Source organism: Phyllostomus discolor, chromosome 2, assembly GCF_004126475.2.
Source record: "Phyllostomus discolor isolate MPI-MPIP mPhyDis1 chromosome 2, mPhyDis1.pri.v3, whole genome shotgun sequence".
NCBI lineage: Eukaryota > Metazoa > Chordata > Mammalia > Chiroptera > Phyllostomidae > Phyllostomus > Phyllostomus discolor.
In genome coordinates, this window is record NC_040904.2 from 190,664,833 (window position 1) to 190,688,663 (window position 23,831).

General features: G+C 47.2%; 1 protein-coding gene across 1 annotated transcript; it reads right to left on the reverse strand.

The window, feature by feature from the left end:
- Positions 1-2,435: 2,435 nt before the first annotated feature.
- On the reverse strand, positions 2,436-23,585 carry BCL2L14 (BCL2 like 14). The gene is made up of 6 exons (XM_036019329.1): positions 23,383-23,585; positions 17,505-17,950; positions 12,685-12,864; positions 10,641-10,711; positions 7,470-7,736; positions 2,436-3,825 (listed from the first exon to the last, which is right to left on the reverse strand). The coding sequence occupies exons 2-6, from the start codon at positions 17,941-17,943 to the stop codon at positions 3,787-3,789; spliced, it is 996 nt and encodes a 331-aa protein (XP_035875222.1). The 5' UTR covers positions 17,944-17,950; positions 23,383-23,585; the 3' UTR covers positions 2,436-3,786.
- Positions 23,586-23,831: the final 246 nt, after the last annotated feature.

Genomic DNA, 23,831 nt, shown 5'->3' on the forward strand with positions numbered 1-23,831 from the left:
TGTTCCTACAGTTCTTGTAGATGTAGGAACAACAGATTAGGTTCTTTATTTGGAGTTTTCTATCTTTATTAGGTAGGCCTGTATTGCTATGAACTTCCCTCTCAGGATTGCCTTTGCTGTGTCCAACAGACTGGACTGATGTGTGTTCATTTTCACTTGTTTTCAGAAACTTTTTGATTTCTTCTTTGATGTCATTATTAACCCATTCATTATTTAATAACATGCTATTCAGTCTCCATGAGTTTGGATGTTTTTGAGTTTTTTCCTTGAGTCCAGTTTCTAGTTTCAAGCCCTTGTGGTCTGAGAAAATGCTTGGTATGATTTCAATTTTCTTCAATTTGTTGAGGCTTGTTTTGTGTAAAGGACTTCATTTAACATTTTTTGTAGTTCAGTTCTGCTAGTGAGGAATTCTTTTATCTTTTGCATCTCTCAAAAAGTATTTCACCTTCCTCTTTAAAACACCTTTTTTGGGGGGGTATAGAATTCTGTGTTGATAATTTTTTTCTCTTGATACTTTAAAGATGACACTATTTTATTATGTCTTATATTGTTACAAGAAAAGTTTGCTATCAATTTTTTTGTTTCTGAGTATGTCATGTACCTTTTTCTCTGGGTACTCTCAAGATTTTTTTAAATCACTGGCTTTGAGCTACTTATGATATACTTTAGTGTAGTTTTCTACATGGTTTTTGTAGTTGACATTTATCGAGTTTCTTGGTTCTATGGGCTTATAGTTTTTTATCAGACTTGGATATATTTCACTGCAGTTACACATAGATTGGCTGATAGAAGTTATCCAAAGTTCACTATTGCTTTTGCTTTTTTCTCCCCTGGTCTTATTTTTCTGTGTTTTATTGTGAATCAGTTGCTATGTCTTTGAATGTACTTTTCTGTTCTCCTACATACTGTAGTCTGCTGTTAATCCAGTCTGGTCTGTTTTTCATCTCAGAGTTACAGATTCCTTTGGAAGTTTTAAATCATATTTATAATTTCTGTGTGGACTTCAAGGGTCAGTCTTTCCTTTGGCTTATTGAGTAAATGGAATACAATTATAATAGTTTTTTAACATCCTTGTCTAGTAATTCTATCAGCTGTATCATTTCTAGGGTGGCTTTTCTTGATTTTTCTCCTCATTAGTTTTTTTGTTTGTTTCTTTTTATGCCATGTAATTTTTCAGTTGGATGCCAGACTTGGTCAATGTTACCTTGTTGAGTGTTGGGTATTTTTGTGATCTTGTGAAGATTCATGAGCTTTGCTCTGGAACACAACTAAGTTATTGATCCTTTGCTTCTTGCTCTTCATCTTTATTGGGCAGAACCAGAAGTATGTTTAGTCTTGGGCTATTTTTTTCCCATTTGGTAGGCAAAATTCTTGAGTATTTTACCTATTGCAGTGCAAATTTTGAGGTTTTTCCATTCTGGATAGTGGAAATAGGCACAACTCCCAACCCTGTGTGAGTTTGAGAATGTGTTCCCATAGTATTTTCAGGTGTTCTTCTTTGAAGCCTTAGATAACATCTTCATGTGCATGTATTGTTCAGTATTCATCTGAAAACTTGAGGGGACCTATCTGTAGATCTCTGAAGCTTTGTGTGCCATTCTCTTCTCTCCATTATTTTCCCTGCAAACTTGAGCTGCCTTGGCCTTCCTGGACTCCCAGGCTCTGTCTTCTCTATTCAGGGCGACTGCTGAGCCCTGCATGGTGGGTTCCTCTCCTTCCGACACAGCCCGAACACTCTCTACCTGCGGTGTTCTAGGGCAAGCACAGGGCTCACATTGTCTCTCATCTCTCCGGACCAGTTCTTCATTACCTGATGTACAACATCTTGAAAATGATTCTTTCAAACATTTTGTCTTTTTTTTAGTTATTTTAAGCAGGAGATTAAATTCAGTTACTATTACTTTATCTTAGATGGAAGCTACAGATGACATTGAAACACTTAAAAAGCTTGTTAAAAGCATACACACCTTGGGCCATACTCCAGTCTCACTGATTTATAGGTTACAGCAGTAAGGCTGAGGCATGATTCTGCAATGGTGCCCTGAAAATATGCCAGGCATTAGGTATACAAAGTTAAATGAGGCATCGTACTTGTTTACGAAAGAGTTTGCAATCTGGCGTGAAAGACTTGTTCTTATGGTATAAATGTATTAAGTATAATGTCCACATACATGGTGCTATGTAGCATCCTTGTGAAGAAAAGCATCCAAATGTAGCCCCATGGCTGAGAGACGATTTTGCCAAATGATGGCCGAAAGAGGGTTATGAATGGTTGCTTGTGGAAGGAGTGAATTTGGCAAGATGGGCTCGAGTTAGCCGAATTAGAGGAAATAGGGGGAAAAGGGCCAGCAGGCAAGGACACTGCAAATGGAGAACATGGTGTTACGAAGCCTCTGGATTACAAGATTACACTTGTAGTACATGACACACTCGGGGACCTGCAGACAGTTTGACATGGTCGGATCACAGTGGGAGAAGAGATGGTCTCCAGTGTCTCCATCTGCGAAAGGAGACTCCTTTAGCTCTGACGTTTCTGACTTTCAGTGTGGGGAGGAAAGAAAGAGAATAACTCGGTTCCATTGAGATGGGTTGGATAGTGAAGCATGTGAAAATAGATAGACTCACTTTTCTCTTGAAGTTGAAAGTGTATCTGAATAACCCATTCATTTATGTGTCCATCAAAGGTTTTTTCCAACACCTATTTTATGTCAGACTGCATGTTGGGTGCTAGAGATTCAGAAATTTGTAAGACCCTATAATTTGAAAGCAATTTTAAACATTGCTGTATGTCTTAACTACTTACTGTGGGACATATTTTACTTACTAAAATACCTCATTCCAAACAGTATTGGTTTCAGAAAAACAATCAGCGACTGCTTTGAGAGGAGAGCAAATCCTCAGCTCAGCTCAGGACAGCACGTACCAGTGGACATAAGCGCACACTTACTTGGCACCAAGACTAAGCACTGTTCTGAGCACTTTTTATAAATTAACTCATTGGATCCTGACAGAAATTGCAGTAGGATTTCTCACTGCTTTAACCACAAGATAGTCTTATGACACCTTTTCGTACCAGCTACTAATCATTACCCTCCCACAATAAATAACAAAGAAATCCCCGAAGGCCCTGAGAGGCAGAGAGGAGGTCTATGCAAGTTGAGGGCAGTAGAGCCGTTGTTTTCTGCCAAATGAAAGGTTCTCAAACTGCCCGAGAATCCTCCTAGAGAAGGGAGTCAAAGGGGCGGGTGTGGCAGTGTTTCCCCAAACTCGCAGAGGTGGCGTCGTCTCCAGTCTCTCTGAACGGTGTCTGCTAACACGCACAGCAGCCTCTTCCTAAAGGGATGCTCCAGAGAACGTCCGCAGGCCATCCCAAGCGTCGTTTAAAAAAAACAACTAGTGCTAGAAACCCAAGAGTAGGCACATGCGCAATTTATCATCTCGCCCTCACGAGGCCGGCGAGTGTCACACTTTCCCTAAGGTGGCCGCCAGGGGCGGGGTGATGGTTTCGGATCTGAATGTTTGAGAGGAATAGCCTCTCTAGATCTCCTCACACGCTCAGTGGAGGGCCTGAAAAACACGGATGGCAAGGCCACGGACTGCAGCCTACGAGACATAACCAAGGCCTCTCCGGATGCCTCTGGATTCAGGGGAATAACGGTTTTGACGACGTCAGTGCTCCGTCTGCCTTGCACGAGTTTATTTTCTCCCGGAGTCTCTGCTGAGAGCGATGTGCCCGGGGCCCACGGTTGGCTGATGAGTATTCCAGATTACACGTCTTCTGATGTTTCAGTCTACTTCTTCATGTGATACCCCAAGCACTTTTTCCTAGAGGGGAAAAAGAGAAATTAGATTCTTAAAATTCCAAGTTGGATTCACTGTGGAAGTGAAAACATATGCCTGTTAACTCCGCTCTCTTATCCCAGGCACGACCCGGGGCTCAGAGACTATATTAGGGATGGGGGAGGGTTTGGAAAGGTGACCGGCATCCTTGGTATGCCTGCAAGGAAAACGCCAGCGAAGGACTTGGGTTACACATCCAGGGCTAACAGGCTAAATGGTAAAGGGCTTAGGTGCTGTATTTAAAATTCAAAAGAATTTTGAATAAGGAAAGGTTGATGGCTTTCCTCTCCTTTTATAAGCCTCTCCTTTCAGGGTGCTGTGGAATGGGAGAGGTTACAGGAGGGCAGGGCGATTGTGTGAACAGTGAGGAAAAAGGGCCAAAGGGTAAATTAAAATCCCGTGGTAGCTTGTTTAGCATATGCCTTGTAAACAGAGTTGCTATTCATTTGATTGGTTGATTCATTATTCTTCAAGTTATTAGCTGAACATCTATGATATATATACAACCAGTGGGAGCTATTAGAGACGAGAAGAGGCATAAAAGTGTGTAGTTCTGCCCTTACAGATTTGCAGCTTGGTTGGGAAGATTAGATGTGCTTGCATGGAATACTGAGAAACTTAGGAATGAACCCTGAGCTCCTGAAAGCTTAGGAATCATTGTCTCCCTTCCACACCACTGCAAGGGCATCCCCGAGAGGCACCGGAATACCCAGGGCCGATGGAAGTCCCTGGAGCCCTGCCACCCAGGGCCTCCGTTTTTTCCCTGTTTGGGGAAACCGAGCACGGGGCTTGGCCCGCACTGCCTTCAGCCTGCTGTAGCTCATAGCGACTCACAGATATGTTTTCAGATCAACATTCTTATTTTTTACAACTCTTTTTCTATCACTTTGAAAAATTAGTCCTGTCTTATTTTCTCCCTTTCCTAATATCCAGCTTCACGCTCCAAATAAAACTAAATTATGGCCAAGCCTTGAAATTGGGATTTTTGATGGTCCGGAAAAAGTAAACTAATAAATTTGGAATGGAAATGGCAAGTGATAAAGAACTAGTGCCATCAAATTCTAAAGCCTTTGAAAGTTCCCTTTGTTATTTCTACTGAAGAATCCACCTATTTTTCTCTAATTAGAAACTAGCATATAAATTTTAAAAAATAAGTACATAAAAATGTATTTTCCCCCTTTTTGCTTGCTTACTAGACTTAGAACCACTGTTTTCATAACAGATTTATTGACATATACCATAAAATGTATTCTTTATATACTTCATTGGCTTCTGGAATGTGTGCAAAGTTGTGCCTCTGTCTGATTTTAGACAGTCTCATCACAAAACGAAACTCCGATTCATTAGCGGTCACACCCCATTCCCTCTCCCCAAAGCCTGGGAAGCCGCTCATCTGTCTCTGGATCTGCCCATTCCGCACATTTCATAGAAATGAAATCACACAATAGATGGCCCTTTTGTCTGACTGTTTTCACTTAGGATCATGTTTTCAAGGTTCATCCATCTGTCAATACTTTATTCCTTTTTGTGGCTGAATAATATTCCATTGTATGAATATGCCACATTTGGTTTCTCTAGTCACTGTTCACTATTGATGAACATTTGTGTTCTTTCCACTTCGGGGCTTATGAATAATGAATGCCGCTATGAACATTCACGTACGAGTCTTTATGTGAACATTTGTTCCCAATTTTCTTGGGTACATACCAAGGAGTGGAATTGGTAATTCTATGTTGCACACTTTGGGGAACTGCCAAATTGTTTTCCAAAGGGCTGGACCATTTTAGCATCCAACCAGCAACGCATGAGGGTTCAAATTTCTCCTGTCCTCACCCACACTCGTCTATTTTATTTCAGCCGTGCTAGTGGGTGTGAAATGGCATCTCGTTGTGGTTTTGATTTGCATTTCCCTAATGTTACAATGAAGATGCCAAGCAAGCGTCTTTTCATATGCTCATTGGCCATTTGTATGTCTTCTTTGCTGAAATGTCTATTCAAATCCATTGCCCATTTAAAAAATTGGGTTATTTGTCTCTTTGTTTTTGAGTGTTAAGAGTTCATTACATATTCTAAATACAAGTGTATGACTTTCAAATATTTTTCCCATTATATGGGTTGTGCTTTTACTTTTTTTGTGATGACCCTTGAAATAGAAAAGTTTTAAATTTTCATTAGTAGTCCAGCTTATTTTTTCTTTTCTTGCTTGTGCTTTCGGTGTGGAACCACCATTGTTTATAGAACACGTTTGGCATTTCTGTTACATTAATTAACTAAACAGACTTCTGAGAACTGGCCTGGGAACCCAATTGATATTTATGATCTCTATGGAAGAATATATTTTAAGGACCAACAATGATGGTGACTTCCTGCATGTAATTACAGTGCAGGCAGGAAGTGTTGTAGGAGGGCCAGAGGCCGGTGAGGACCACCAGCCGGGGCGGTTGGGAAAGGCTCTGCGGCGGAGGAGGGACTTGGAGGGGTCCTTGCGGGAAGAACAGCTAACGCTGAAATAGTGTCCAGGAATCTATCCTCTTAGCATGAGTTGAGGCTGCTTAAATGTAAAATACTTAACAGCCTTAGTTGTTCAGCCACTTAAGGGCTGGCATACCCGGCACAAAAGTGGGAAATAGGAAATATCCGAAGACAGGGTAGCCTCACGGGCCTCCACGGAAGAGCCCGGTGGGCACTTGGGTCCCTGAGGCAAAGTCGGCTAGACTTCCTCTCTGGGTGCCGAGAGATTAAGGTTGGTTTGGACACCCCCGGCTCATGCTGGCCACGTTCCGAAGAGACTGAACCCCGCTGCTGGCCCAGGAACATTCTGGGAGAAAGAGGACTGATGATGATGATGATGATGATGATGATGATGTGGGGCCAGGGCCCTATCCTCTGAGATTTAAAGCTCTGGGGCAAAGCATTCTGACAAGGCTGACCCTAGGAGGCTGTCTGAACATGACAGTTCGGAGAAAATCTCAAGGCATGGGGATAGAGGAGGAGGGAGGGGCTGAGGCTGAGGCATGGGGTGAAGATATCTCTTTTGTTTGGTATCGGGTCATTTAAAACAGATGAAAATTTAACCGTTTGCTTTTTAGTTTGTATCAAAAACTAAAAAGCAATTTTGACCGTTTGTCCCGGTCAAAATTCTGGGTCAAAGCCCCAATGACACAAAAATGTCATCATCACCCTGAACCCCTGCCTGAGGATTGTCCCCACATCCTCTCAGCCTCTGAGAGTGTGAGGCAGGGTCTGCCTCTCCCGACTCACTGCCCCGTGCTGCCGCCTGCAGAGTCTGTGAACACAGAGATCACATCTATCTGAACATCTCATCTCTCAGCATCTCCTCATTTCCTGTCACATCTGCCCAGTCCCTGCCCCCTGACACACATAGCCCGTGTACCCTTTGGGAGCTCAGTAAATATTTATTGATGAAGATAATCACTAAAAGTATGTTCCCACCAATGGGATATATCTCTTGCCACTCAAGTTTCAAAACCCATGAGAACTGCTTCATGGATATGTTCCCTTCACTAAAAAAACAAAACAAAACAAAACAAAAAAATAAAACCCTCGAGCGTTCCATCCCATCTACTCTGAGATTGGGGACGATTCCTTTTTTGATAACATGCACTTACCCATCCACCATGCTGCTGGATCCAAGGTGAAAAGTGATCTTTCAGGTACTTGGTTCCAAAGCCCAGCACCTTGTTCATGGGGTGGTTGTCAATGGCGGTGAGCTTGGCCGTGACGTCTATTGCCAGAGCGGCCTTGAAGCCCTGAGCTTTGACCTCTGATTCTCCCCTGGTATCTATCCCCCCGAGGAACTGGTCTGTGATGGTCTTGAAAACGGGGTAGGTCAGGCCGTCCCGGAAGCTGTTCATCAAGGCTTTGTCCTTCTTCAGCTGCGTACAAGAGGATAAGCGTTCAGTAGTGCGGCTTGGCCCGGTCGGGCAGACCACCTGGCTCGACAGTGGGCCGCTAAACACCCAGTGGGAAATGCTGCGTTCCGGTCTCCGCCATGGCACAATGTGCTGCGGAGCCAGACCAGCACGTGCCTGCTCTGCGACTTCTTTTCACCGGGACAAATCGGTGATGGACCTGAACAGCCCGTTCACTCCACATTCACAGGATGTTTCCTGAGCTCCTGCAGGGGCAGGTCCTGGGGACAAGAGAGACCCAGGCCCTCACTCTGGGGCTCACAGTCTAGCGACAATGACAACACAATGCCAAGTGCTTTGCTACAGGTCATGTCAGGGGCTGACTCCAGAACTCAGAAGTCACTGTGTTGGCTCAAACCCCTGCTCCAGCTCTTCCTTGCAGTGCAATCTGGGAGAAATTACTTAGCCTCTCACCTTCAGTTGTGTCCTCTCTAAAATGGGGTGATGACAGTAACTATACTGCAGGGTGATTGAGTGAAACACTAGGCACAGTGCCCCACGTGGAGACGTGCTTGTGAAACGTCGGAAATTTTTCAGGGTGCTATGAGAGCACAGGGTATCAGGGAGGACTCCCCGAGGGGCATGAGTTCACTTAAAAAAAAAAAAAAGACCCGAATCTACCGATTCCTTTCCATGGCTCTACACATTCTATTTTACCTCCCCCTAGTATCTCTCGGCTCGGCCTTCTTTGGACTTCCACACTTTTAACGGAAAAGTAAGTATTGAGTCACAAGGCAGACATCGCCCTCGCTCACAGCCATCCTTGCCATGTCTGTTACTGTGACGGGTGTCCCGTGAAAACAGAAATGCCTTAGCAGGGACTAAATGTTTATTTGAACATCCTCTGGTTCTGTGCTTGAGGAATGATAAGATGAGCAGGTTTTCAACAAATGTTGTTTATAACAGGGATGTTCTGGGGATGAGTCAGAGGCTGCAGAAAGATTTTGGTGGAGCAGTGTCCTGTGTCCGAGCCCCGCCCACCCGCAGCCTCCAGGAGGCACGGGGGCCTATCTGCGTTACAGAGCTGAAGCAGGAATGACCCGAGTCCTCCACACCAAGAATGGACTCCTCTTACTCAGGGACCCGGCTGAAGAAGCTAAACTCAAAACCTCAGCGGGCAGCTGGAGGCCTGGACTCTGCCAGATGGTAAAGGAATCCAACACCAGAAAAGAACGTCTCCCACAGAGTGTCTGGGCCTTCCCCTGGCCCTTTCTGGCCCCGTGGGCTCCACAGCATCACCCGGAGGAGGTCCAGGTGCGGGATGCAGCTGTGGGCACAAGCCCTGCAGCCAGGGCCGGGCCCTTCTCCCCTGTCACTGTCCCACTCTGGGGGCAACTCACACCCACGGCGCACAAGTCAGACTTTCTATGTGCTCCTGCCCGAGTTCTCTACTGGGGAACCACATAAAAGGAAGAACCACCATGTGCTGTAAATAAATATAATGCAGAGTATCACCCAAATCATCAAGAGAGTGTGACAGACAAAGTGAGGTTTTTTCCCAAGTAGCAATTTGTGGGGCGAGAAAGAAAGCATCTCTCCTTGTAGCCAGAGGGCTTGCCTTCCTCCCGCCTCTGGTCCGGGCCTCCCTGACCTACAAGTCACTGCTGAGGGACGGTGGGAAGGAGGCTGCTGGGAGAGCTCCAGAAGCTTCAGGCCTTAAAGGACCCTGGAGGACATCTCCTGGATCCGTCCCAGGTCAGGCCCCCAACTGTTGCTTTGGTTATTGGCATCTACTTGAACTTCATCTAGGGACAGGAAGGTCAGCCCTTGGCTCTGAAGGGCAGCCACCACGGCCGGCAAGGTCATTCTTAAAATGGGGAGCAGTCAACTGCCCGAGACTCCCGTTCATTGATGTTAGCTCTGGAGAGACTCGGGGGTGTCCTGGGATCGTATACCATGTTCTCGTGTCTGCTTCCTCTGCACCCTGTCTGCCTCAACGTGTGGCCCCGGAGTTTACACCCCGCCCCTTCTCTTTAGTCTCAGATCCCGGTCTTCTCACTGTGTCTCATTCTGTGCCATTCAGCACCCTGGCCTCCAGCCTGTGACGAGGGCACAGGGAGAGCAGCCACAGAGCCCGCAGTGACTAGGGTGGTCAGTGCTGTTGCCCCTTCTGCAGCCCCCTTCTGCAGGGCCTGACTTCTTCCCCCTCCCCGGATCCTGTCCAAACCAGGAGATGGGTCCCCAGGCCGGCCCATGATTGACAGACCCTCGAGACCCCTCTGCAGCCTGTGGGTGACAGGCATGGAGGGGGTGGTGTTCAGAAGCCCTGCGGAGTGGAGTGGGGAGCCTGCTCACCAACGCTTTATCTGCAGGCGCCTCTCACATGTTTCTAATTGGAACGACGGGTCTCAGCTTCTAAATGGCAGGAAACCCAATGTTCCAAGTAACGCTAACTGGCCTCCCCAGCCGGATCGCTGGGAGAGACTTGAGCAGAGAGCAGTCCAGCCGTAGCGGGAGGTTTCAGACAGGGCTGCAGCCCTGGAGCAGCTGCGGGACGCAGCTATCCAGGCCGTGGGGCCAGCACAAGAGTCTAAACTTCCCCGAGGATCAGTTACATGGGGAACTAGACTCAGAATTCTATTCAGCAAATTGTAATTTATTGGTGTCTTTTCTTACAATAACAAAGTTACTTTTCTCGTTTCCAAAAATTCCAAGGAGGCTCCAGAAGGTTTACTTATGTTTTCCAAAGTGATTCATTTTTGAGATGCAGCCAGCATGAAGAATTTCGACTCCAAGTGAAATAAAATTTAGGACTAAGTGGAAATCAGAACTTCGAAAAGGAATACAGGCTGGAGTGCAATTCTGTTCTCATGTACCAGTGCCCAGGCGGGGAAAGAAACCGGGTTCGTTCTAGAAGTGCCATCATACCTCTATCTCCATCTGATCCCCTGAGTACTTCAGCAGCTCGACGATTTTGGCTATTATTTGATCTTCTGCATCTGTTGGGAAAATCCCAGTTATTTCTTTCTTTCAAGAAAAAATAATCTTAAATTTTCCCAGGGACAGTGCTTAGAGCTTGGTTAGGGATTGAGGAAGACAAGAGGTCGGTAATTTTTAGCAAATTAAATCTCACATCCTCTTTGCGAATTTTAGGCACAAACCACCTCAAGACACCTTCTACTTTCTGTTCTTCTTTCTTCCCTCGCCCCCAGTTCTCAGGTGAAATTCATCACCCTGTTTACGGTCACAACGTTGCTGAAGACATTGGTTCTACCACAGGGGATCCTGTCTCTAAAGATATTTAGGAGAAATTGCTCTCTCTGCTCTTCGGGCTTCTCCTGAGCAGAGGCATATGTATATCCCCCATTTGACCCCATTCCCCCTTGGGGTCAGCGGCTGGCAGGGGAGAGGCAAGCTCACGGCGCCCGTCTGAGACCGGTGTCGTCTTCTGGGCCTGCATTTTGAGTCATTTCTAGCCTCACCTTATTTTCCTGCTACTGTTTTCTTTTCACACTGTTTTTCAAATTTGATTTATTTTACTATACCAAAATGTATACTTTGTATGCTGTGTCTTTACAATAAGGAGGGGTAAAAAGAAATATAATCAATAAGTTCTCCCACCCCAAAGGCTAAAATGGTGGATGGCCAGAGAGGTGGTGACGGTTGGTGGCTGGTGTGTTTGTTTGTCAGAACGGAGGAGGTGCGGTAATAGATTTTTCTTGTCTCAAACGTGCTAACGATGATACATGAGGAAAACGGTCGTTGCCGTAGCACAGAATCCACAGAGAAAAGCCCGTGACTGAGAGAACGGAATTTTTTACTTATGGCACAATCTGTGAAGTCCTACAATCCTCGGGTTTGTTCCAGATAAAAGGGAAAGAGAGGCCAAGAAATCATGTCCCAGGGAGGTCAAGTGAAGGGCAAGGTGAGTGGGAAGTCTGAGATTCAAGTCACCTGGGAGAAGGAGGAATGTGTGTCTCCATCCCCCGAGTGTACTTTTTATCTCATGCTGCTGCTTCTCTCAGGAAAGTTGTAACACTGGCCCAAATTTCCCGTGTGCACAGAGGGCATGGGCCTTAACTGGAGCTTGGTTTAGGGGTATCACTTTCCATTGCCCAGACACACACAAGATAGCAATGAAGTGGACACGCTTTGTTTTTAGCAGACTAAGAGGTGTCTTCTCCAGCTCCTCACTCTAAGCCCTGCTGACAGACGGTGGTCCCAACGCTAGGGCACAGGGTGGACAAACTCACCACTTTGCTGCCGAGGCTGGGAGACACCTTAGCCTCGCTGTGCCGCAGACCCAGGCCCCAGCTCCGTCCCTCATCCTCCACTGCAGTGTGGGGACCGACAGCCAGGAGAGAGGGCTGTCAACAGTGAGGGAGTATAGGACTGAATTTCCCACTTGGTCCGGCTCCCCTCCACCCTAGGATTTCTGCAAGTCTGTTGGAGTCTACTGTCCCAGCTATTGCTATAGTTTTGGTGACAGCTGACCCAGTCTAATCACTACTTCTCAGCTCTGCTTTGTCTTCTGCCCCAGACATAGTTTTCGACATCTGCCTGCTCCTTCACAGGAGTCCAAGGCAATGTTATAAATCTCTGGGCTGCTGCTGGATCTGGACCCTCTGCACTCCTGTGAGCAAACTGGTCCCCGGCCATTGCTAACACGATTAAATCTAATACTGCATTTCCCCCTGTGGACAAAGTTGATTGCATGCTCTGTATTTCCTCCTCTCCCTCACTAGACTTTTCTTTGGACTCAGCAGTGAACTTGGCATGTTGCTCCAATCTGCTGGCTCATTCCTCTTGGCTTGGGCCGGCCTCGCAGGCTGAAGGTCAGTGCCGCCAGCATGTTGCTGTCATGCCCTTGGTCCAGTCGCAGAGTGCTGAGCTGAACCAGCACATAAATGCCCGTATACCTCTGTGCCGGGAAAACACTCAGCCCCACACAGACACTCTGAGGGAAGTTTACCTTTTTTAGCACTTGCCGACCTAGGCTGGAAGCTTGGGCCCTGCGAGTGCAAGAAGGCCTGCGGTTCCAAACTCCTCTTGGACTTGAAGCTTCCTCCCAGGGTGTGCTCTTCTGGAGGTGGCCAGGAATAAACGATTTCAGCAACTCGGTTGGCAATGGAAGCGACTTTGGGGTCCACAGCTGAAATAAGACAAAACGGTGCTGAGAGGCCCTTCCCAGAAGAACTTGGCCGAGCTCATTGGTATGCGCAGTTGCCCTCAGTGAAAGACCAGCCCGGAGCGAGGGGAAACCGCCTGGGAGTGCGTGTGCAGTGCAGGCCGCCCCGCAGAAAGCGCTGGCACTTGCCTGGCAGAGGCTGAGACAAGGGAGGAGTCATCCACAGGGGAAGGGTCACCACCTTGAAACAATTGTCTTGTACCCTCTGTATGAAGTCTTTGCAAAATTGGGGTCCCCTTTCCCCTTTGTGAGGGAAGAAACACAAGCGGGTATGCTTAGTTCTTTGCTTGAGGAAATGCTCATTATGCTTTTATTTTTATTTATTTATTTTTTGGACATCCTTTATATTTTGGAGAGCTGGCCTTTATGTACATAGGAGGGCATTCAGTAGTTGACAAGCCCATGGGGGTTGGTCACTGAGGAAAGATAAATATGCCTGCTCTCTGGCCATATTCATTACTCAAGTCTATTAGCAAATAAACACCGAACTCTCCTGTCTCCTCCTCTCTCTCCCAGGTCCACTGGGAAACATCTAGTTAATGCTGATAGGAAGCAAGGACACATCCAGTGCAGCCCACGACCTTCAAGAATTTATAATCTGGGAAAAGAGCATGTCATGTATTTGCACATGTAACTAGAGAATAAAGCATTTGGGACCTGAAGGTTTTGATGACATTGGCCTCCCGAATGTCATAGTCCATGAAAGACAAGTTGGCTTTGCCCCTGGTTGGGGAGGGGGCTGGGGGGACAGGTGCTATTTCTGAGTTGTTTAGGAGTAAAATATTCATTGTTGAGTCGTTACTAAATTCTTAACTTTTAGAAGCTTGTACCAGCTTTGTCTGTGATGCCAGATGAAGCAATCCCATCATGGGATGTTTGAGAAACAATATTGTTTAATTCACAGGCTTGAAGTAACAGAGTGGGGTTTTGGCTGGAAGGCTGGTGTGCCTGGGAAATTGCTGGGCTTTCTAGATCAGGATAGGGAGAGGTGATGCCTGGGTCTCAGGAGGAACTGTGTCACATGAAGAGCAGGTTTGGACATCCCATGGAGCTGCCCAGGCGATGTCTGACCCTCTCTCCCTGGATTCCTCCACAGCACGAGGACAGTGGGGCTCTCCCTTCGCCGCCTGGGCACGTGCTGAAAGGGCACAGAGACTAACGCTCTGTCTGGAATGCCTTCTTTTTAAAAAGGCATAATGGCTCCTTTAAAAAGTCATTTTTCATGCTCCCTTCACAGGGTTGAAAAACAGATGAGTGAATCAGAGACAGAGGAATGGACAGGTCAAGGACAGGAGGGTCCATGCTTTCCTTCCCATGCTAACCACTAAACCAAGTATACTTTCCACTTTTCAAGCACCTTATTGCAGCCCAACCAGCCTCCTCTAGAACCCTGGTCACCCATGGCCATTGGCAAGGAAATGGCAAAAGACTGGATCCTGAAGTCAATGGGAACCTTCCTTTGCAGTGTCCACAGGGCACAGGAAAGAAAAGCTTGTGTCTTCTTCCTCGGTAAACTTGTGCAGCCTGTCTAGGATGGTCAGTGCGTGGTTCTCCCACCAGAAGCCACATTGTGCCCATCTTGCACCCAAAGAAGGCAGATAAAGATCCCAAAAGCTGTCCCCCCACCTTACCCCCTCGTCCCTCCTCCATGTGGCAGGGCAATCACAAGACACCTGGCAGGTACAGAAGGACCCAGGCTGACTTGCCTGTGTACAGTGTACAGATGTCTATGAATTGGGGGCATGGAGTGAGCAGTGCAGATGAAATGTGTGGGAGAAAAACCATAAGCAAATACATTTTGACTCAGATGAACTAACTCTAATTAAGACTCCCATTTTGAATATCTTAATTTTAAACATTGGAGAAAGAAAAGTTTCTGTTCTTGTCTGAGTAGGCTCCACCTGATAGGCAAGGGGAAGTTGGAGGGGGTGGGGAGAGAACAGGGAGGCCGCCCATTCTTTGGAGCCTATTTTGGGGGGTCATTGTGGGGCTAAGGAGGGCAGGGTTGGGAAGGTGCCATTGAGCCTTTGGCCTGAGGCATTTGTTTTAAAGAGAAGGGGCAGAAAGGTTGTGAGAGATTTCCACATGGTTGAGAATGCTCTTTTCCACTCGGTATCCATTTTCTTCTTTTTCTGTAACAGACTCCTGCAATGTCAGAGGCAGCTACGGATGCATGGATAAAACTACATTTCCCAGCCTCCCTTGCAGTTAGGACTGGCCAATGAGATGTAAGAAGAAGTTAGGGGCAATTTCAAGAATGCTTTCTAAAAGGGAGCTGAATTGTTTAGAAAGAAGACACATGTCATGTTTGTCCTTCCTTTGCTTCCTCTTTCTTTCTCCTGGGAATGGAGACATAGTGGCTGGACTCACAGCAGACACCTTGGAATGGAAGGTCACTTTGAGGTTGGAAGCCACTAGTGAAGGGATGGCAGAATAAGAATCCCTAATGACTGTATGGAACTACCATATCAGGCCTGGGTGATATGGGTCGCCCAGGAACTTGGTTCTTCTGTTGTGGGAGAGAAACATAACCTCTAGGTTCTCACAGCCTGCGGAGGCCTGCTGGGAACAGGACTTCCATCTTGACAAATATGTCTAGAGGCTGTGGTCCAAGGCCAGTTTTTGCCGCAGGCTACGAGCAGGGTCTCCAGAATCCCAGGGAGCACACAGCCCTTCTTAAAATCGAAGATGTTTGTGCTCCAGATGGCAATGGATCCTGTCTAGGCCAGAGACGTGCTGTGTGCACAAAGCAAACAGCGGCATAGTGACTCCTGGTGGCAAACCGAACAAAACCGGAGCGATGGGGCAAAGGCAATTTGTGCTCCGGCTGCCCGGTTCGCGCGGAATTTCCGAACAACCTTCCTACCACGGCCATCGGACACGGGATCCAGGCAGTGCTGCACCTCCCCCCCGACACACACCCCCTTGGAATGTAAACTTATTGAAAAGCACATAAACAAAAGTGAGTTTGTGAAAAGAAAACAACACTATACGTATGTTGCTGAGACTAATCTTAACTGCAACATTTCACGTGTAGTGAATCACAGCTGAGGAGAAACAAAAGATTCACGAGGGTCTCTAAAATGGGTTTTGACATCCATTTTTCTACATCAGAAGGCCTGTCAGTACTAGTCTTTGGCCTGGGGACATCGCTTCACAGTTCTCAATTAAGCCCAGTGTCTGAGTCCTGGCAATGGCAGCCCAGGCTACATTGCGACCTTCAGTTAAAAGAACCCAGGTGACGCCAGCTGCTGAGCTGTGATTTATAAGTGGCAAAAGAGAAATGGAACTCGAGGTTCTCTTGGGTGACACCCAACATAAAACCAACGAACGACCCACACAATTAGCTTGTACACACGAAAGCAAGGGGGAAAGAAAAAGGTGAGAAGAGAAGGTAACTGTATAAAAATGTTTATAGCTAAGCCTACGTAGGAGGTAACTGTCTACTTTTTAGAGATGTCTATGTATGTATATAGAGATCTCGAAATTTTAGGAAATAAAAAAAGGTCAAATGACACTTCTGTAATTTGGAAAGGCAGAATGTCACTTATCTCAAGAAAGCCAGAAGATTAGTTTGTAAAATCTTCCGTCTCCTGGCGAAGTCCAAAGAACAGGCCCAGCAGAAAAGCCTATGTAGATGCCTTCAGATTGTGGTTTGCTCCAGAGCTCAGGCCCATGCCCAGGGTAAGGAGCCTGTTGTACCCCCAGGTGGGGGTGGGGGGCTGCCCGGGGAATCCGACCCTCACTTCTGTTCTCAAACGCCGTGTCTGGTGGGGAATGGAAACTTCTTTGACCATAGGACTGATCTAAAGCTGTCCTTATGCGAGCTGATTGTCCAAGCAAGCCAGGGAGGGCAGATTTAAAAATTGAGACATTACCGCCACCTGTTGACTAATTATAGGAAAGTTACCCGGGCCAATCATCCCAGCAGGAGGGGTGCTTTCTTTCAAATGCTGGGCCTCCCGCACTAGACGTTGTTGAAGAAGCTTATGCCAACGTTTGTGGTTGAAGGGCAGCTCTCTATGATGAAGCCTTTTGTGAAAATATTTTATTCAACACAGTGTATTTTGTCCTGCTGAGCGAAATTTTGTCAAAATACTTCTCAATTGTTTTTTAGGGTGGTTTCGACTTTGAAAAGTATTTTTTTGTATATAGCCACCTCATCTTTTCATCTCTTCCACTGGGTAGGGAGGATGAGACGCCCGAACCTACAGACGGAAGCGCAGGGGCCCAGAGAGGCAGTCTGACTTCCCTTAGGAAGAGCGGCTGCCCCAGCCGCTGTCCAGAGTGCCTTCCTTTGTGCTGGTCTCTGGCACAGAGGCTGAAGAATCTGGACAGTAAGCTTATTCGTAGACCGTGGAGCCAGAAAACCAGTCCCATCACCTTTTGCTGCCATCCTCATCCTTTCTGCTCAGTCTTGAGAAAAGTAGGGCAATTATTATTGACTGTTAATAACTTGGGAAATGGAGGCACAATGGACACCCCGCCTAAGGCCACATCACCAGCTAGGAGGAGATGAACTACCACTCACACAAAGGAGGGAACGATTTGGTTACGGGAGAAAAAAGAACCCCCCCCACCCCCGCCCCCACCACCAAGCCTACCTTCGGCCTCTATGCACTCTTCCACGTTAGAAGAGGACTTAGCCCGTTGCTGAGTGTGACGAGACCCCTGAAATTCCACCCGCCTTCGATTCTTGGCTTGGGTCTCTGTCGTCGAGCTCTGCGAACCTGCCCCTGTCTCTGCCCCTTCGAAGAATGTTCTCCAAGACGACTTTTTCTTGGCAAGGTTTATGGGCTTCTCGCTAGATCGGGAACCTCTGCAAGGCCACGACACCTGTGTCCACGACTCATTTGCTGACCAGCTCCCCAGTACTTTCTGGGACAGACTTCTTGTTCTCAGCGGCTTTGGTGAGGACACAGCAGCCATGATCCTGAAGACATGGTGCTTGGTGTAGTGCTCCAGGATCTGGAATTCCATGCTCTTCGTGTCGTCCTCCTCCAGGGGGATCTCCTCCAGGTCGCACGGGCCGGGGGTGCACATGGCGGGCCTGCAACGACAAAGGGCACACGCGTCCTCTACCTGTGGGCCACCTATTCTTTGTGGGTCAGGAGAGGCAGGGGAGACTCGGTGAACATTTACAGAGCACCTATTCTATTGGTTCTGGGAGGGGAGGGGAAAAGTCAGGGTCCTTTTTGAAAGTTCAATCTTATGGAGACGAGGAGAGAGGCGTGTGTGTAGTCAACTCCGAAGAGCGAGCTAGGACAGGAGCAGGGATGCGGGGGGCCGGGCCGGGGGTGGGGAAGATGGCCAGAACAGACAGCTGCAAGCAGTGGGCGAGTGAAGGTCCCTTCGACAACAGAAAGGGTTTAGGTGGGTGGGTGGATGGATGTTGGGGCTGAGAACAGGATGGGCAGAGGGGAGGCTGTGGGTGAATCTGCGGAGTGTTTGAAGGGTGGTGAGAGAACCATTTGGCGTAAGCATGCCCTTCGTGATTAGCTGGGTCTCAGGAATGTGGAGCGGCAATAAATCAAGTGGTCACTGGGGCCAGGGGATGGGAAGCTTTGAATGTTAGGCTGAAAGGAGCCCAAGACTGTGGAGGGCGGTTAAAGGTCTTCTTGGGAGAGGGCAGGTGGGCACGGGGAAGGCCAGCTCGGGAGAGGGAAATGTCTGGGGTGCAAGGCCCCTCCCACCTTCTCTCCTCCTTCATTCACCCTCTCCTTTTAGTTTGTGTGGATTTGCTCCCGCTATGTTTGGTATTCCGTGTAATATTTCATCTGAAAAATCCTGCTTTTTTGAGTGACCGGATCACAGACATGATTTAGGAAGATGGACGCAAGACAAAAAATTACAGGGACAGAGGGGAAGGGTTTCATTTCCATCTTCACATGAAGAAACAGATAGATGCAATAAACTGACTCTGTTCAATCTGAGCTTTCATGAAATAATTCCTTTTCTGTTAATAGTCTACTTTACTTTCTTCTGGTGTATGTTAAGGACTACACTTTCCTTTTTGTTCCATGTGCCAGAAAGCCTGGATCTACCAACTTTCACTCAATTAAAGTTTCACCGTAGATGGACTGAAAAATAGCTTAAGCTCCTCCGACTAACAGTCCTGAGTTCAAATCCTAGTCATGGCATTGACTAGTTGTGTGACCTGGGCAGGGTACTTCACCTCTCTGAACTTGAGTTTCCTAGGGGTTAGTTGAAAATAACAAGGGTGTGGCGAGGGTACAAGCCAATGCATGAGACGTCTCAGTGCAGAAACTGGCTCAGAAAGGGTAGCTAGTATTTGTTTCTAGTACACCTGTCGTCCCAGGCTCTCTGACTCTGCCCTCGAGGTGGTTCTTAATCATATTCTCTTCTTCCCTTACTGGTCTGGCTTTAAGACTATCTTTGGTCACGTGAGCTGGTGCGATAACAAATCAATAGGAGCCCTTCTTTTTCCCCATTGTGCCTTCTCACACCAAGACCGACAAAAAGAGAAACGGGCAGTGACTGCAGACAGGGTTTGAGGCCGTGTGACGTGGTTCGGATAAACTGGACTGGGTGCCTGGAGGCTGCAGGGTCAGGGCTGGCTCAAGGTCCAACTTGCAAAGTCCTCGGACAAGTCACAAAATGCCTTTGGTCCTCAACGCCCAGTCTCTAACTCTTCTCTCTGACTCTGGCATCGGTAGGAAACGGAATATCCGCCCTGCAGGCCAGCTGGGTGCTTCCTGTTTCCACACCTGGGATGACAGGAAAGCCGTTTGTCTGAGGAACTGCTCCTTGGCCAGGCCCGGGAAAGCCAGGACTTGGTTTCCGTTTGTAAAACGCAACTCACGTCATCTCACTGGCCAACCACGTAGGGAGATGGCATGACAAACTGTGAAAACCCTTGTACACTGCGAAGCAGTGACACGTGCTGGTTTGCACAGAGCAGTGGTTAACGTGCTGGTCTCTCGACTCAGGTGACCTTGTTCAAAGCCTGGTCCTTGGGCTTACTACTTGTGTGAACTGGGTGCAAGTCTTAATTTCTTTGTGCCTCCATTTGTCCACCAGTCAGCTGGGGATAAAAAGTCCTCCGTCATCAAGGTGGGATGTGGATAAAAAGGATGAGTACATACAAAGCCCTTCACACTGTGCATGGTAGATGAGAAATGCTCAACCAAAATTAGCATACTTATTCATTAAAATGACATTATTTTGAAGGGTTGCCTTTTTGTAAGTAAATTTTAATATTTATAAAAGCAAGCTCATTAAATGCAGCAATTAAGAAAACTAATGAATCACCTACAAAGATTAGGTTCAACATCAAATCAACACTCTTCTTATAGTTTCCTATACTTCTCCCTGTGCACTGTGTGTATGCAAGTATGTCTGTTGTAAGGTACAAACACTGGACCTGGCTGGCATTCCCAGCACCTGGCACAATGCCCGACACATGCTAAGTTCCCCATAAATATTTGACAAATGAATGACAAATGTGTGTAAGGTTGCCAGATAAAATATGGGACATCCAGTCAAATTTCAGGTAACACATAATTTTTAGTATAACTATGTCCCCAGTATTGCAGGAGACATGCTCGGTCAGCTGCTCCTCGGTCTCTGATGGGGTTATGTCCAGATAAATCCATTGCATTGAAACTATCATTAGTCAAAAGTGCATTTAACACACCCAACCTACCGAACACCATAGCTTAGCCTGCCTTGTGCATGCTAAGAACACTTACATCGGCCTATAGGTGGGCAAAATCATCTAACACAAAGCCTGTTTTGTACTAAAGTGTTCACTAACTCATGTAATTTATCATGCGTGTTACTTTTGCAACATGGTAAAGTTGAAAAACCACAAGTAAACAATCATTAATTGGGGGACCATCTGTATTTAAAATAAGTATATGTTGTTTATCTGAAATACAAAGCTAACTGGGCATCTTGGATTTTTATGCAAATCTGGCAACCCTATGAGTGAAAGATGTTGCTTAGGACTATTGAGACCTCAGGTAAGTGTGAGCAAAGACAGTGGGCCAAAGGTCCAGACTGAGAAACCTGGGAAAAGCAAGAGAATGAGCCCGACAGGGTGAAGTGAGCTGTGTGGTCAGAACTCTGGGCAGCGACTTGGTTGGGAAGTCACTGAGCCCAGGCAAGAGCCCAGAACTGGAATGTGTCAGGAGAGGATCTATGAGGTTTTTATTTTGAAGCTTCCTTTTGAATTGGGCAGCTCAGGACACGGTCGGCAAGAAGTCCATTTGGATGCTACAGGAACTATGTACTGCGTAGAAGGAAGGGTGAGTCCTCTCCTCAAGCCGTAAGACTACGCTTTCGAAGAAACCTCTATGTAAGTTAAAAACCAAACCAAACAAAAAACCATACCTTTCTAACACAGTGTGAGGAGTACTGGAAAGTTGTGTGTGTGTGTGTTGCACACGTGTGTGGCATTGTTGGAGAGACGAAGGGTCCAACTTATTTAAGAAATAAGTTTGCTAAATGCTGATTCAGAAGCAAGGTCAGAAAAAGAGGGAAACCGCTGAGGTCAAGAAGGACCACACAGTCCTTCCATTTGTGAAAGAAATTTTTGTTGTGTTATAGGCTAGAGAGGAAGGAAGTACTTGGCCCGAGGGGGCAACCAGCAACGTTAAGGGTGAGAAGTAGAGAACCGTGCAAGGGCTCAAGCAGCGACCCCCCCAGGCGAACCGGGCCACACCTCCCGAGGGGGCGGAGCGCGGTGAGCGCTGTGGACAGGCCCTGGGAAGCAAGCACTCGGCTAAAAGAGGATGCATGGAGACACAAAAGTACTGGCTAAGACACTGCAAATGCATTTAACAAGTGCAGATTGTTAAGGGAGAGCCATGTTAAATGAACAGCTAAGTCTTATTTTAAAGCAGCGGTGACTTAAGTTATCACATGTCGGATCCTTGCTGCTCTCAGCTACTCCAGTTGAAAGTGAAAGCCCAACTTCTGGGTTTTGGGAACGCAAAAACGGTAAGTTTCAAGACAATGTTAATATGGAAACAAAGCCCTGGGTGGGGCCCCCTGCGCTCAGAGCGGGGAGGGAAGAAGGAGCTCCCCGTAAGACCTGTGAGACTAGTTCTAACTCAATGAATGGCTCACCACCCTGTATTTACATACTCTCTCCTTATCTACATAGCAAACTACACAAACCTACTCCCCAGAGCAAGGTTACAAAGTTTCTTTTGTTGGCCTCTTTTCCCACCCGAGTCCTCTCGTCTCCCCCTGCAGAGAAGGCGCTGCTGGGTGGGCAGTGTGTGTCCAGCCTGGGAGCCCAAAGCTGCAGGGGGCGCGCCTGAACCTCTGCTATTGCCAGACACACTGGGAATTTTTCTAGCTCTAGATTTGTTTGCTGAGGTTACATTTCACTCCCCTGTGGGAGGTAATGGATGTGTGAATGGAGGAAGCAGGCTCCCAGGATGAGTGAAACTACAAGTTTAACTGGATACAACTTACACTGGGTTCACTTGGCATCGGCTTGCCCTAGGGGTGAGGGGTGTGGAGGCCCCTGGGGCAACAGGCTCAGCAAAAGAGCTGACTTTCATTGCTCTGGACACAGATGAGGCCTGAGTGTCCCTCACCGGCGTAGACACTCATCTCCAAGGAGGGCTCCTACAGCAAGTGATGAGCTCAGTCTGGGCTGGTTGCCTTGAGCGTCCCCTGGAGCACCCTGTGCCCTCGATGCCCTTCAGAGGCTATCTGCCCTTCTCCTTCCATCTCCAAACTTCCAGCCTTTGACAGCCTTCCTTCCTCCTCCCCTGGGTGTCACGTCTGAGTATGATGTGCTCTTTAATCCTAAGGGTGAGATGAGGCATGTGGTAAACTGCCTTAACTTTGTAAAGTAGATACTAAACTGGCAGAGCCATAGGTCATATTTATCAAACAAAAGGACTCAAGCTCTGATGGTAGGAGAGAGGGGCCAGGGCGCCAGAGAGGAGGGAGCTTTCTAGAGGGGAGGGAGAGGGATTGCTCATGTTATCTCGGCCTGGTACTCAAGGAAGTCCCTAAGGAGTCTGCCAGGCCTAGACCTTGTGACCAAGTTCCCACAAGATGCTCAGGACTCTGGGCTCCAACCCAGGATTCCTGCCCTCAGCCCCATCCCTGCTCTAGGGAGGAAGTCAGCATCTCCAGGCCACTGACTGGCTGTCATGCCATCACCTATCTTGTCATACATGCAATGAGAGAGAATGGCATTGTGTTAAAAATGATTCAGCCACTTATACAATCTTAACTGAATGATCCCCAGCCTTCTGTAGCAAAGGAGAAGTGAAAGAGAAAATGAAATATCTCCTTTCTCTTTCCTGGAAATTCTAATGAACTAGATTCTAAGCTGTCATTTTGCATTCTGAGACTTACATGATATGAACTGTTTAAACAACTCAGTAAGCATCTCCCCTAGTTACATTGCCTCATTAGTAAAGCCAGAACTGAAGAGCCAACTGTGTCCTCCTGGGAAGGCTGAGAGTGAAGACTGGTGCCTCCTGGTGTTACCTGGTCTTGAAGCTGTCAGTGCTTTCCTCTGCTTCCGGTAGGTGGCAGGAAGGGTGTTTCTATACCTGAATCTCTCCCCAGGAAATTTAAGAGGAAACTTTCCCCGAGTCTTCTTGGCTTCTCACTTGGGGAGGTTCGTGTGGTCTAAGGCTTCATCTGGTGCTGCCTGTCCAGCTTTAGGACTCAGGTTTTAGTGAGGCTTGGGGGAGGAGCACCACTTCCTCCTTAAGCCCTGCCCCCTCCACCCACCTCCCCTCCCCGCCCACGTTTCATCCAAGGAGTGGCTGACCTTCACTCCTGTAATTTGATTCTAAAAGGACTTCTGCATCTTTTCTTTTTTAGTTGGCAAACCCTGTTTTTTCTTTTTCTTTTAAATATATTTTATTGATTATACTGTTACAGTTGTTTCATGTTCCCATCCTTCATTCCCCTCTGCCCTGCATTCCCCA

Excerpts from the sequence above, each read along its gene's own strand:
- BCL2L14 (XM_036019329.1), bottom strand. The coding sequence starts at position 17,943 with ATGTGCACCCCCGGCCCGTGCGACCTGGAGGAGATCCCCCTGGAGGAG. Across the intron at positions 12,865-17,504 it reads AGAGTGCATAGAGGCCGAAG|CTGTGGACCCCAAAGTCGCT; the intron begins GTAGGCTTGGTG and ends GTCTTATTTCAG. Across the intron at positions 3,826-7,469 it reads TCCAGCAGCATGGTGGATGG|GAAAAAGTGCTTGGGGTATC; the intron begins GTAAGTGCATGT and ends TTTCCCCTCTAG.